The following is a 13,444-nucleotide window of genomic DNA, read 5'->3' on the forward strand; positions in this document are numbered from 1 at the left end:
AGTGAGAGGAGGGAGAGAGAGTGGAGAGAGTGGATGAACAGCAGAGCTAGGGAGGAACGGCAAGAAAGAGAGGAGAGGGAGAGGGTGAGCCAAGCCAGGGAGGAAAGACTAATGTCAATGCTGGAGTCATTTTTGCAAAAGAAATAAAATAAAAACAGATTACAGTCAGCGTCAGTGTTTTATTTATCAATGTTGGTATCAGGTATCAGGTGGGAGTGCCATCCACTAGAGGTCTCTAGCTAGCGCACTGTACAGTAAATTGTTTTGACACATTACAAGAGGTGAAGTGAACAGATGAAACAAAACTCATGTTATTTGGGAGCTTGAATTTTACTTTATTACAACTATGTACATGTATTCACCAGGATTGGATAAAATTTTAATTTAAATTAACTTGAAACTGAAACTCCCTGGGTAAAGGTTAAAATAAAAACAAAACAAAAGAATAAAGAAAACTTAACAGTAATCATGTTCCTGCAGTACAGGGATCCGGTCAATTGGAGCAGACGCTGCAGCTGCGAGCCTGTTCCTCAGGGTGTCCCCAGACCGTTGGAGTGGCTCATCGCCTTCGTCGCAGTCATCCCCATCATCACCATCACCACCTTCATCGGGCTCCAAAATGTCCCCATTCCCGACGCAGAGGTTGTGGAGGAAAAGGCAGTCGATGATGACCTCTGACGCAAACTCCACCTTCACCTCCAGGGCCTTCAAAAAGATGGAGCGCCACCTGGTCTTCAGCACCCCGAATGCCCTCTCCACCACACACCTTGCCCCGGACAGCCTTGTGTCGAACCTGCCCTCGACAGCGTTCCGGACAGGCTCACGGAACGGGGTCATCGGGCAGACGGGTTGAGCCGAGCAGGGATACCCTCCGTCACCAATGAGGCGCCATCCTGGAGGTGGGTACAGCTGGTGCACATGCAAGGGGCTGCACCCGAGGACCCTGGCATCGTGCACACAGCCAGGGAAGCCCACGGGAACATCCGGGAAGCGGCCCTTGTGGTCACAGACGGCTTGGAACCGGATGGAGTGGAACAGCTTCCGGTTGAAGTAGTCCGCCGCAAACCGTCCACGTGGTGCGATGCGGACACGGCACCCATCTATGCTCCCTGCCGCATTGCTGAAGGCCGGGTGAACCGGACAGCTGCCGGAACCCAGCCCCGATTTCCTCCAGCTCATCCCTGTCGGGGAAGAGGATGAGCCTCCTAAATATGCCCCGGATGCCCTTGCTGACCCGGTGCACCGTGTCGTGACACGCGGTGCGGGGAATGTCAAAGGCCTCTGACACAACCCTGTAAGATGTGCCACTAGCCAACCAGTATACAAACAGGAGAACCTCAAACGCCTTCCCCCGTCCGTGGTCGGTCCCTGCAGCAGACGGATCAGGTTCTCCAGTGTTGGCCTTGACAGACGGAAGTCCTTCCTGAGGTCACCTTCCCCGAAAGTGAAGTGGCGGTTTGTTTTACCTTCGAATCTCCGAAAACGTGGCAGCAGATTTACAAACAGGTGTTATTTGGACACACCGACCACAGATTGGGAATCTACATGGTTACTTTCTCGCCTGAAAAAATATTAAAACTCACTAAAGTGACATATTAACAGTCGTTAGAGCCAAAATTAAAACAGCTTTTGTCCTGCTTTAAAATTTGCGCTATCGCTGCCGGCGAGTGCAAAATGCATTCTGGGATACTTGGTTGTATACTACAGTGTGAACAGTCTGCATACTTAATTTCATAATTAGTAGACAGTATGCAGTACGTACAGTACATACATACTGAGTATGTAGTAGGCAGTACCTTAGTATCTGGTTCCGAACAAGCTCAGTGTGAACTCTCCCTTTGACCTAAACTTTATTTAAACACTGAGACCAAGCTGTAAAAAGACTTTAAACTAAGCTTTATTTAAACACTGAGACCAAGCTGTCAAAAGACTTTCACTAAACTTTATTTAAACACTGAGACCAAGCTGTCAAGACTTTCAACTAAACTTTATTTAAACACTGAGACCAAAACAGTTTGAAGGGAAGAAGATGCTTTTGAAAACATTTTCTATTGTTTGATTACATAATTTCAAAGCTGTTTTCAATCTATGAAATAAAACTGAGACTTTTTGCAAAGCTTGACTTTAGTCATACAAATAATCAACCATCTACATAACTCTTCAGTGCATATTTTTATTTATTGTTATTATAACACCAAACAAAACAAAACAATGTTTTTCAGTGAGCGGGTTTTACTGTTTCTGTGATCTCTGCCTTCAGAAAACTCAGTCTCCTCTCAAGGGGCTCATCTCAATATGTGTGAGATGAGACACAAACACACACACACACACACACACACACACACACACTACATGAGTGTGTGTGTGTGTGTCAGACTGCAGACTCTCAGGTTGTGGTCCAACAGGTTTAGGTTAGGAAGGTTCCTCACAATGAAATGATCTGGAAGTTTCTCAGTGTCAGCCATGATCAGAGCTGCTGGAATCCTCTAACACAAAGGAAAGGAGCTTCAATGCTTCCTTACTTAGCTCCTTTAGCAGAGGAGACACTGGAGCCTCCTTTACCAAAGGAAAGGAGATAACGCTGTCCCACAATTCCTTGCGGCACACCGTTCGTCCGTTCACGAAAACAAACGATCAGACCGACAAGATAAAGTACTAATAAATAAATAAATAAAGTAATAATAAAGTACCTACCTACCCAAGAGACGCAGATCAGAATCGAGTTCCCGTTGCTTATTCGACATTTTCCATCTTATGCCATAAGTTGCTAATATGCTAATATGTTCTGAACAACATGTTAAACCCAGAGGAGAACTGTGAACGTTACTCTGCTGCTGTGAAGTGATGAAAGTGAAGTTAAGGTTGTAGAGTAACCTGCTCAGTCTGCTTTACTTATTTCTTCATTCTGAGCCAAAATCATTCATTCATCTGACTTCAGTCTCAGATGTGAAGCTCTTGCCTTAAAGACCTGGATCAGACAGAACCACTTCAAAGCATCAAGTCTGGATCAGCCAGAACTACTTCAAAGCATCAAGTCTGGATCAGCCAGAACTACTTCAAAGCATCAAGTCCACATGTCAAGGTGTTTACTGTGTTGTGTGGTGGCTCTTAAGATATTATATGCATAGACTTATAATCAGATCATAATCAGCATATTAACCAGAACACAGAAGTCTGTCTTTCAAGAAAAATTTACAATTTCACATTTGGCAGACGCTTTTATCCAAAGCAACTTACACATGAGATTTTCATACAACACAAGCAAGTTTCTAGTTAGGAGAGAACAACGAGAGTAAGAGCTATAGAGCTAAGTTCTGGTCCAACAGGACAGAGGAGCTATGAGGCAATGCATAGAGTGCATAGAAGCAAAATTATTATTATTATTATTTATTTTTTTGTTTGTTTGTTTGGTTACCCGGGCCATTAGGTGAGAAGGTGTCCTCTAAAGAGCTGGGTCTTTAGCCTTTTCTTAAGGATTGAGAGGGACTCTGCGGATCGAATGGAGTTTGGTAACTCGTTCCACCACCGAGGAACCACAGAAGAAGAAGAGTCTGGATAGAGACTTAGGGCCTTGCTGTGGCTCCTTGGCAGAGCGTAGTGGGCGGAGGGAGCGTAGACCTGAATGAGGAGTTCAGGTTGGTCGGAGCATCAAGGACTTGAACTGGATGCGGGCGACTGGGAGCCAGAGGAGGAGATGAACAGCAGAGTGACATGTGCTCTTTTGGGGGTGAAGACCGGACGCTCCGCCTGTTCTGGATCATCTGCAGAGGTTTGAAAGTACAGGCCAGGAGCCCTGCCAGTAAGGAGTTGCAGTAGTCAAGGCTGATATTACAAGAGCCTGAACCAGGAGCTGAGCGCATGTTCAGACAGGTAGAGTCTGATCCTCCTGATGTTGTTCAGAGCAAATCCACATGACCGAGCACCAGAAGCCACATGCTCCTTGAAGGTTAGCTGGTCATCAGTCATGACACCCAAGCTTCTGGCAGACTTTGTGGGAATGAGCTGAGCTGATTGGAGCTGGATACTGATCTGTTGTTGTACAGAAGGACTGGCTGGGATGACAAGGAGCTCAGTCTTTGACAGGTGAAGCTGAAGGTGGTGTTCCTTCATCCGAGCCCAGATATCGGCGAGGCGTGAGGCCGATATCCGTGCAGAGACTGTGGGGTCGTCTGGAGGAACGACAGGAGGAGCTGGGTGTCGTCAGCATATGAATGATAAGAGAAGCCATGTGAGCGGATCACTGCACAGTGAGGTGGTGTATAATGTATATTGAGAAGAGAAGGAGTCCAAGCTCTGAAAAAGGGATATGAGACATTTTTATCCAGATGATGTTTTAATTCAACATGTTTGAAACTTCAGAATGATGATATGTACAGCAGTAGATCTGTAGGCCGAACATGTTATGCCTATCTTGCATGAATTTAACAATTATTGTCATACAATCAACTAATTGGATTCATGTGGATAAATATGAGCGGACAGGAGGCTGAGCGTGAGAAACCATTCTCAACGTGAAAACCATTTCCTTTCACTTTAGTGACTGGTTGCTTATATTCCTTGTTATTTCAATTCCAACCTTGGTGATGAAGTGATATTTTTCCAGGTTTCACACAACCTGTATGAAACACGGTAAGAACACACAGGGAGAAGATCTGAGATGGTTTCAGTCGTCCATCTTCTGACATTGTAAGTTTCACACAGCAGATCCACCTCATTAACATAATCACTAGTCTAGTGTCAGTGCAGTGGGATTCTCTGAGCACCGCGGGTTCTTTTCCTAAGTCCTGATGAATTCTCCTTCACATCTTCCCTTGACCTCAAGACCTTTTCCATCGAGGTCGAGGAGAAGAGGTTAGGAAGAGGAGTTAGAACAGATTGTTTTCACTATTCCACCGCAGCAGAGAGAGGAGAGACAGAGAGAGAGAGAGAGAGAGAGAGAGAGAGAGAGAGAGAAGAGAGACAGAGAGAGAGGAGAGACAGAGAGAGAGAGAGGAGAGACAGGAGAGAGAGAGAGAGAGAGGAGAGACAGAGAGAGAGAGAGAGAGAGAGGACAAGAGAGAGAGAGAGAGAGGAGAGAGAGAGGGGAGAGAGACAGAGAGAGAAAGAGGAGAGACAGAGGAGAAAGAGAGAGGAGAGAGAGAGAGAGAGAGAGAGAGAGACAGAGAGAGAGAGAGAGGAGAGACAGAGAGAGAGAGAGGAGAGACAGAGAGAGAGGGGAGAGACAGAGAGAGAGAGAGAGAGGACAGAGAGAGAGAGAGAGAGAGAGAGAGAGAGAGAGAGGGAGAGAGACAGAGAGAGAAAGAGAGAGACAGAGGAGAAAGAGAGAGGAGAGAGAGAGAGAGAGAGAGAGAGAGAGAGAGAGAGAGAGAGAGAGAGGAGAGAGAGAGAGACAGAGAGAGAAAGAGGAGAGAGAGAGAGACAGAGAGATAAAGAGGAGAGACAGAGAGAGAGAGAGAGAGACAGAGAGAGAAAGAGGAGAGACAGAGAGAGAGGAGAGAGAGAAAGAGAGAGACAGAGAGAGAGGAGAGAGAGAGAGAGAGAGAGACAGAGAGAGAAGAGAGAGAGAGAGAGAGAGAGAGAGAGAGAGAGAGAGAGAGAGAGAGAGAGAGAGAGAGGAGAGAGAGAGAAAGAGGGAGAGACAGAGAGAGAGAGAGAGAGGAGAGAGAGAGGAGAGAGAGAGAGAGGAGAGAGAGAGAGAGAGAGAGAGAGAGAGAGAGAGAGAGAGAGAGAGAGAGAGAGAGAGAGAGAGAGAGAGACCGGTAGTCTACTCAGCAGAGAAACGTGTTGCTGTTGCTTCTCCTGAGTTTTGTTCAGCAGATTAGAAACCGACAGCTTGAATTTCAGGTCGTACTTTTTTCTCTGTCGCCATGGAGACCAGCAAATGTGACTGACGTTTGAATGCAAGTAAAAAAAATAAAAAAATAAACTGCTTCGCAGCGTCAATGGCAACCGGCTTCTAACTGAGACCGGCCTTAATTTGTCAAAACATGAAGCCTCACCCGGCCAGTGAAGGACTCGGGTTTTAACTGAAGTTTTACAGTAAAACATAAAGTTAGAGACGAGGGCTCAGAGTTTACTTCCCCTTACAGTGTGATGTCACTATACAGACACCCAAGCAGCGATCATTACATAGGAAATTACATTTAAAAAACAAATATCCGAATCCCAAAATTGAAAACCGAATACCTACCCAACGAACGAATATCCAAATATTCGGGTCCAGCCCTAGAGTTTACTAATGCTGCCAAGCTAATGCTAACACAAGGCTAACCCAAACATGCTGCCAAGCTAATGCTAACACAAGGCTAACCCAAACATGCTGCCAAGCTAATGCTAACACAAGGCTAACCCAAACATGCTGCCAAGCTAAGGCTAACACAAGGCTGACCCAAACATGCTGCCAAGCTAATGCTAGCACAAGACTAACTCAGGCATGCTACCAAGCTAATGCTAGCACAGGGCTAGCTCAGGTAAGCTATCTACCTCGGCTACTTCGTGCCCCAGTTAGCATGTTTCCTCCTCATCACAGCCGTTCACTGGCACCATGGCTGCTTCTGACATCGTCTTAACTTGCCTGCTTTAAACGCTAATGCTAATGCTAAAGCTAATGCTAACGCTAACCCTGTCCACAGACGCCTAATTCACCAGGAAGCGCTAACACTGATCTGCCTACAAATCCTCTGCAGACTTCCAGACGTTCCAACCTCTCTGCTCCAGATCAGAACACCTGACCATCTTCCTTTCATCTGCTGCATCTTCCCATTCTTACATCTTCCCATACATGGCACTGGAGCTCCACGAAATACACGAAATACACAAAACACACAAAATACACAAAATACACAATCCGGTCTGACTCTGACACCAAGTCAGGTCTTGAGCTGACTCTCCCTGGGGACTACAAGCCGTTTCCCTAAATCCACTGCCGTTTGCCAATCTAACCCGCCCATAGCCCCGCCCCTAGCCCCGCCCCTAGCTGCCCTGTGACCTGCCTGCCTAAAATGGCTTCCCTGCTGATTTTTGGCAGTAGTAGTACTACAGCAGTAGTACTGCAGTAGTAGTAGTACTGCAGTAGTAGTAGTACCTGGAAGTGTATGGACACACGACTCCACAGATCTCCTCTCCCACCATGAACTGCTACAGATATCAGGAATACTACAGTACAATATGTTGTGGTACAGTAGTAGTAGTACAGTCGTAGTTCTAGAGTAGTACTGCAGTAGTAGTAGTACTGCAGTATAGGGATGTGCGCGATTAGTCGACTAGTCGTTTAAACGTTTCTACCCTCGCTACTCGGCACCAGAAATACTAGTCGGTTAAACTAATGAATAATAATGAATTTAGACCGTTGTGTCTAAGATGTTACGGAGCCACCAGCCTCCAGCCGGGCTGCAGCCCAGCAGGAGGTCGAGCCCCGATGTGAAGGTGGAAAGTGGAACCGGACAGAGAAGACATCTCCAGTGCGGTTTGGCTGTATTTTGATCTAGAAAAGGAAAATAAGGTTGTAAACCTGAATCCCACCTAACAAAGATCCACTTGGCGGTGCGGGAAGACGCCACACAAACTAAGTCGGCTTCAAGTCACTTAACTAAGTCACTAACTAACTGTCTCTGTGTGTCTGAAACATCTGAGCCAGCTGAGAGGTTCAGCTGCTGGACTTACTAACAGACTGAGGTCTGACCTTTCACCCCAACATGTTGACATGTTGACATGTTGACATGTTGGCATGTTGACATGTTGACATGTTGGCATGTTGACATGTTGGCATGTTGACATGTTGACATGTTGATTTCACTGAACAAAAATGTTTCATCAGTCGAGTAAGTAGGCCTACCACGCTGTGTGTGTGTGTGTGTGTGTGTGTGTGTGTGTGTGTGTGTGTGTGTGTGTGTGTGTGTGTGTGTGTGTGTGTGTGTGTGTAGCTGCAGCACGCCTAATAATCTAATGTCACGTCGATCAGTCGGCCTAATTGTTATTTCTTTGTAGGCCGGTTATTGGTAGTTTTTCTGATGACAGATTATTTATTTTTTTAAATATTTTTTATTATTATTTTAAATGTTATTTGTTAACTTTTATTTAGTGAGTTGTCATGTTTTGTATGTACAACATTCATAATAAACGGCGCAAAGTGCCACAGTTACTGAAGAATATTATTAACGTTTCAAATGGCTCTTAAATACATGTAATATTTTTTCGGACGTTTTAATCTTACAGATTAAATTGTGCTCAATTTGACTGTTTTTCTGAGTGTTTTCTTACTTTTAGACTAGTCGACTACTCTACATTTAAATTTTCGTTTAACAGGGAAATTAGTCGCTAGGAACATCCCTACTGCAGTAGTAGTAGTACTGCAGTAGTAGTAGTACAGTAGTAGTAGTAGTACAGTAGTACTGCAGTAGTACCTGGAAGGCGTATGGACACACGACTCCACAGATCTCCTCTCCCACCATGAACTGCTCTCCCAGCATGGCCAGGATGATGTTCTCCCAGAATCGACTGGCCAAACCTTTACGAAGACGGATGATCCATTTACCTCTTCTGTTAGCCTCGTCCTGGAGAGACAGACAGGTAGAGAGACAGACAGGTTAGAGAGAGAGAGACAGGTTAGAGAGACAGACAGGTTAGAGAGAGAGACAGGTTAGAGAGACAGACAGGTTAGAGAGACAGACAGGTTAGAGAGAGAGAGAGACAGGTTAGAGAGAGAGAGACAGGTAGAGAGACAGACAAGTTAGAGACAGAGACAGGTTAGAGAGACAGACAGGTTAGAGAGAGAGAGAGACAGGTTAGAGAGACAGACAGGTTAGAGAGAGAGACAGGTTAGAGAGAGAGAGACAGGTTAGAGAGACAGACAGGTTAGAGAGAGAGACAGGTTAGAGAGAGAGAGAGACAGGTTAGAGAGAGAGACACAGGTTAGAGAGAGACAGGTTAGAGAGAGAGACAGGTTAGAGAGAGAGGCAGGTTAGGGAGAGAGAGACAGGTTAGAGAGACAGACAGGTTAGAGAGAGAGACAGGTTAGAGAGAGAGGCAGGTTAGAGAGAGAGACAGGATGATGTTCTCCCAGACTGGCCGACTCTTTACAGAGACAGATGATACTGACTGACTGACTGTCTGAGAAACTTCATCATGTCACACTGTAGCAGCAGTAGGGTTAGGTCTTAGTAGGGTTAGTAGGGTTAGGGTTAGTAGGGTTAGGTCTTAGTAGGGTTAGGGTTAGTAGGGTTAGTAGGGTTAGGTCTTAGTAGTAGGGTTAGGTCTTAGTAGGGTTAGGTCTTAGTAGGGTTAGGGTTAGGGTTAGGGTTAGGGTTAGTAGGGTTAGGGTTAGCAGTAGTACTGTGTTGGCTGTGTTTATACAGAAATGAATAAATGTGTTAAGAGGAAAGGTTGTAGCCATAAAGGTTTTAGAATACCTTACAAACCTTACCGGAATCGAGATTTGCAGACTTTGTGGGACTATGTAAGAACAGCAGAGAAACACTTTCTAAATTGTAAAAATAAAAACCAGAGGGAAGGGCTGAAGATAGAACTCATAATCCCCAACAGTTCTGGAATGAAATTAATAGACTGGGTCCCAGAAAATCTAGGGAAATTCCCATGGAGGTAAAACTAGAGAATGGTGAATGTAGCTCTGCTTTAGGGGTTAGGGTTACACAAGTGGGAAAAGGACTTTTGTGGATTTGTTTTCTGGCTGCAACAATTTTTTTGAAGGAAATAACTAGTTTAAAAAAGGTAATGGAAACTGAAATGAAGGCAGATGTAAATAACTAATATGTTTTTGAATGCAAATTTGTCTACTGAAGAGGTAAAAAAGGTAATAGATAAATGCAAACTGAAAAAAGCTACTGGAATTGACGAAATTTCCAATGAAGTGTTGAAGTCGCTGAGGTTATTTAATGTGATATTTGAGTTGTTTCGGTCTTGTTTTGACAGTTGCATTATTCCTGCACAGTGGCACGAGAGCGTTATTAAACCTATCCCTAAATCTTCAAAAAATGATCTCAGCTATAGGGGTATAAGTCTTATTAGCTGTGTATATAAATTGTATTCCTCACGTTTAAATTGCAGACTTGTAGACCACCTTGAGAGGACAGGTTTGCTTGTGGATGAGCAAAATGGATTTAGAAAAGCCAGAGCATGTATTGATCATATATATGCAGTCACTTCCATTATACGTGCAAGAATTAAGGAGAATAGGTCTACATTTGTTTGTTTTATTGATTTCAAGAAGGCTTTTGACTGGATTAATAGGGAACTTCTTCAATATAGGTTGTTAAATTCTGGAGTCAATGGGAAGTTTTATTATGCCATTAAGTCTCTTTTTCAAGCAGCTGTTGCCGTGTTCAGGTTAATGAAAACACAACTGGATGGTTTTCCCAACAGTTTGGTGTGAGGCAGGGAGATGTTTTGTCTCCAACACTGTTTTCTATGTATGTCAATGATTTAGCTCTCCAAATTAAAGCTTCCAGCTTGGGAGTTAAAGTTGATGATCAGATTGTGGGCATATTATTATATGCGGATGACACAGTCTTACTTACTGAACATGAAAAAGATCTGCAGATTATGCTGAACATTGTTGCGGAATGGTGCTGGAAATGGAGACTAGTGGTGAATCAAGACAAAACACAAATAGTACATTTTAGACAAAAATCAAGGGAGAGAAGTTCAGTTGTTTTTAATTTTGGTTCAATAGTGCTGTCATATACTGATCAGTATAAATATCTTGGCTTGACGCTGGATGAGCACATGACATTTAAAGCAGCTGTCAGTGTTGTAGCTCAGTCAGTGGGTAGAGCACTGGGATCTGGTCTGAACAAGGTTAAACATTGTGGTAATCTGGGATTTCATACTTATACACAACTCTATAATTCATGTGTGTGTCTGTGTCTGACTATGCTTCTGGTGTTTGGGGTTTCCGTGAACATACAAGTTGCAACACCGTGCATCACAGAGCTAATCGATCTTTTTTGGGAGTCCATAAATTTACTTCAGTTTTGGCCATTAGTGGAGATATGGGATGGGAATCTCCAAACATCAGACATATAGGTCAAATGCTTCGGCTTTGGAACAGACTTGTGAAGATGTCTGACCAGAGACTCACTAAAAAGATATTTAACTGGGACATTTTGCATGGTCATCCCTGGGCCAATGAGTTGAAATCCATATTTTATTTGAACGATTTGTAATTTATTTCCAGAACAGGTTACTTTGCGATATCCAGGAGATTAGGAGTAAAATGTTTCTCACGTATTAAGAAAAATGGTCTGTTGATATATGGTATAAACAAAAACTACGAACTTACTGTCTCATAAAGAGTAACTACAGTGTAGAACCTTATGTGAAGTATAATTTAAACAGAAGACAAAGAGCCTTATGTGCAGTTAGGTTCAGGAACATTACCTTTAGCCCAGAGACCAGCAGGTTAAAGCCACTGCAGAGGACTGAGTCTGTTTGTTGTGAGTTTGGGGAAATTGAGAATGAGGTTCATTTTTTGTTTTACTGTCCTGTCATAAGGACATAAGGGATTTACTTTTTAGTAAAATGTCCTCTATTTATGTTGATTTCTTTGGGTTGGATGATTATGAAAAACTTGAGTTGTGTTTCAAGAAGGGAATCTATTGTGAAGACCGAGCTGTATATTAAGCTGTATAATAAGCTGTATAATAAGCTGTATAATAAACTGTATAATAAGCTGTATAATAAGATGTATAATAAGCGGTATAATAAGATGTATAATAAGCGGTATAATAAGATGTATAATAAGCTGTATAATAAGATGTATAATAAGCTGTATAATAAGATGTATAATAAGCGGTATAATAAGCTGTATAATAAGCTGTATAATAAGATGTATAATAAGCGGTATAATAAGATGTATAATAAGCTGTATAATAAGATGTATAATAAGCTGTATAATAAAGTGTATAATAAGCTGTATAATAAGATGTATAATAAGCGGTATAATAAGCTGTATAATAAGCTGTATAATAAGCTGTATAATAAGATGTATAATAAGCGGTAATCTTGTTATAAGAAATGTTTTGAAATGTATGGCCGCTGGAACAGTAACTTTGGTGTCTTGTGAACCCATGAGGGTCGGGCACTTTGTGTGCATGACACGAAAATAAAAGAAAATCAAAAAAATCAATCAAGTACTATAGTCGTAGTAGTAGTGGTAGTACTATAGCAGCAGTAGTACTATAGTCGGAGTAGTAGTAGTAGTACTGTAGCAGCAGCAGTAATAGTAGTAGAAGTAGTAGCAGTAGCACTACAGTGGTAGCAGTAGTAGTACTATAGCAGTACTAGTAGTACTACAATCGTACTATAGTTGCAGTACTATAGCAGTACCACCACTACTATAACACTAACACTACTACAGCAGTACTATAGTTGTAGTGGTAGTATTACAGCAGTACTAAAGTAGTAGTGTTACTATTACAGTAATACTACAGTAGTACTTGTAGTTATAGTAGTACTTGTACCTCCCACATTAGTAGCACTACAATAGTACTACAGTAGTACTACAGTAGTAGTGTTAGTGTTATAGTAGTACTACAGTAGTAGTGGTAGTATTGCAGTAGCAGTAATACAGTAGTGGTAGTATTGCAGTAGTACTTGTACCTCCCACAGTAGTAGTTCTACAGTAGTGGTAGTATTGCAGTAGTAGTACAGTAGTAGTGGTAGTATTGCAGTAGTACTTGTACCTCCCACAGTAGTACTACAGTAGTAGTGGTAGTATTGCAGTAGTAGTACTACAGTAGTGGTAGTATTGCAGTAGTACTTGTACCTCCCACAGTAGTACTACAGTAGTAGTGTTAGTATTGCAGTAGTACTACAGTAGTAGTGTTAGTATTGCAGTAGTAGTACTACAGTAGTAGTGGTAGTATTGCAGTAGTAGTACTACAGTAGTAGTGGTAGTATTGCAGTAGTACTTGTACCTCCCACATGGGTTTGATTCCCTCTTTAAACAGGTGGAAGTCGCTGTGTCCGGTCAGATCTCCCGGACGCACCAGATGACTGTAGAACTTCCAGAACTGTTCCACCTGCACGCACACACACACACACACACACACACACACACACACACACACACACACACACACACACACACACACAGGTATACACACACACACACACACATACACAGGTAAATATCAGGTGACCCATCACTCAGCAGGTTCATTCTGTTTCTCCAGTCAAAGTGATGGAAAACGCTGACTGGGCGTTTGTCATGTTAATGAAGAACAGAGCTGAATGTGTAAATTTCCCATCAGCCATCATGTTTTAATCAGTCTGCTGTCAGACTGCATGTTGAACTTTAATGAATCTTAATTAATCTAATGCAGAATCTCTTCCTGCATTAGAAGAGTTTTCTCTCTCTTTGTTACTTATTTAGAAAGTTTGTTTTCCACCTTTTTTACTACAAATGATTATGAAACGAGAACTTTAA

At 42.9% G+C, this 13,444-nt stretch overlaps 1 protein-coding gene across 1 annotated transcript in view; it reads right to left on the minus strand.

Moving 5' to 3' along the window:
• Positions 1-13,444, minus strand: part of eif4e2rs1 (eukaryotic translation initiation factor 4E family member 2 related sequence 1) — a 34,317-nt gene that overhangs the window by 1,957 nt on the left and 18,916 nt on the right. The window contains exons 4-5 of the mRNA XM_071520015.1: positions 12,933-13,037; positions 8,403-8,552 (exon numbers count right to left, since the gene is read on the minus strand). Of these exons, the coding sequence (XP_071376116.1) occupies positions 8,403-8,552; positions 12,933-13,037 (255 nt within the window). The remainder of the gene's footprint in view (positions 1-8,402; positions 8,553-12,932; positions 13,038-13,444) is intronic.

This window comes from Centroberyx affinis, unplaced genomic scaffold (genome assembly GCF_046629955.1).
Source record: "Centroberyx affinis isolate AG114_WGS23_722 - 3 ecotype Tasmania unplaced genomic scaffold, CSIRO-AGI_Caff_v1 ptg000758l_1, whole genome shotgun sequence".
Classification (NCBI taxonomy): domain Eukaryota; kingdom Metazoa; phylum Chordata; class Actinopteri; order Beryciformes; family Berycidae; genus Centroberyx; species Centroberyx affinis.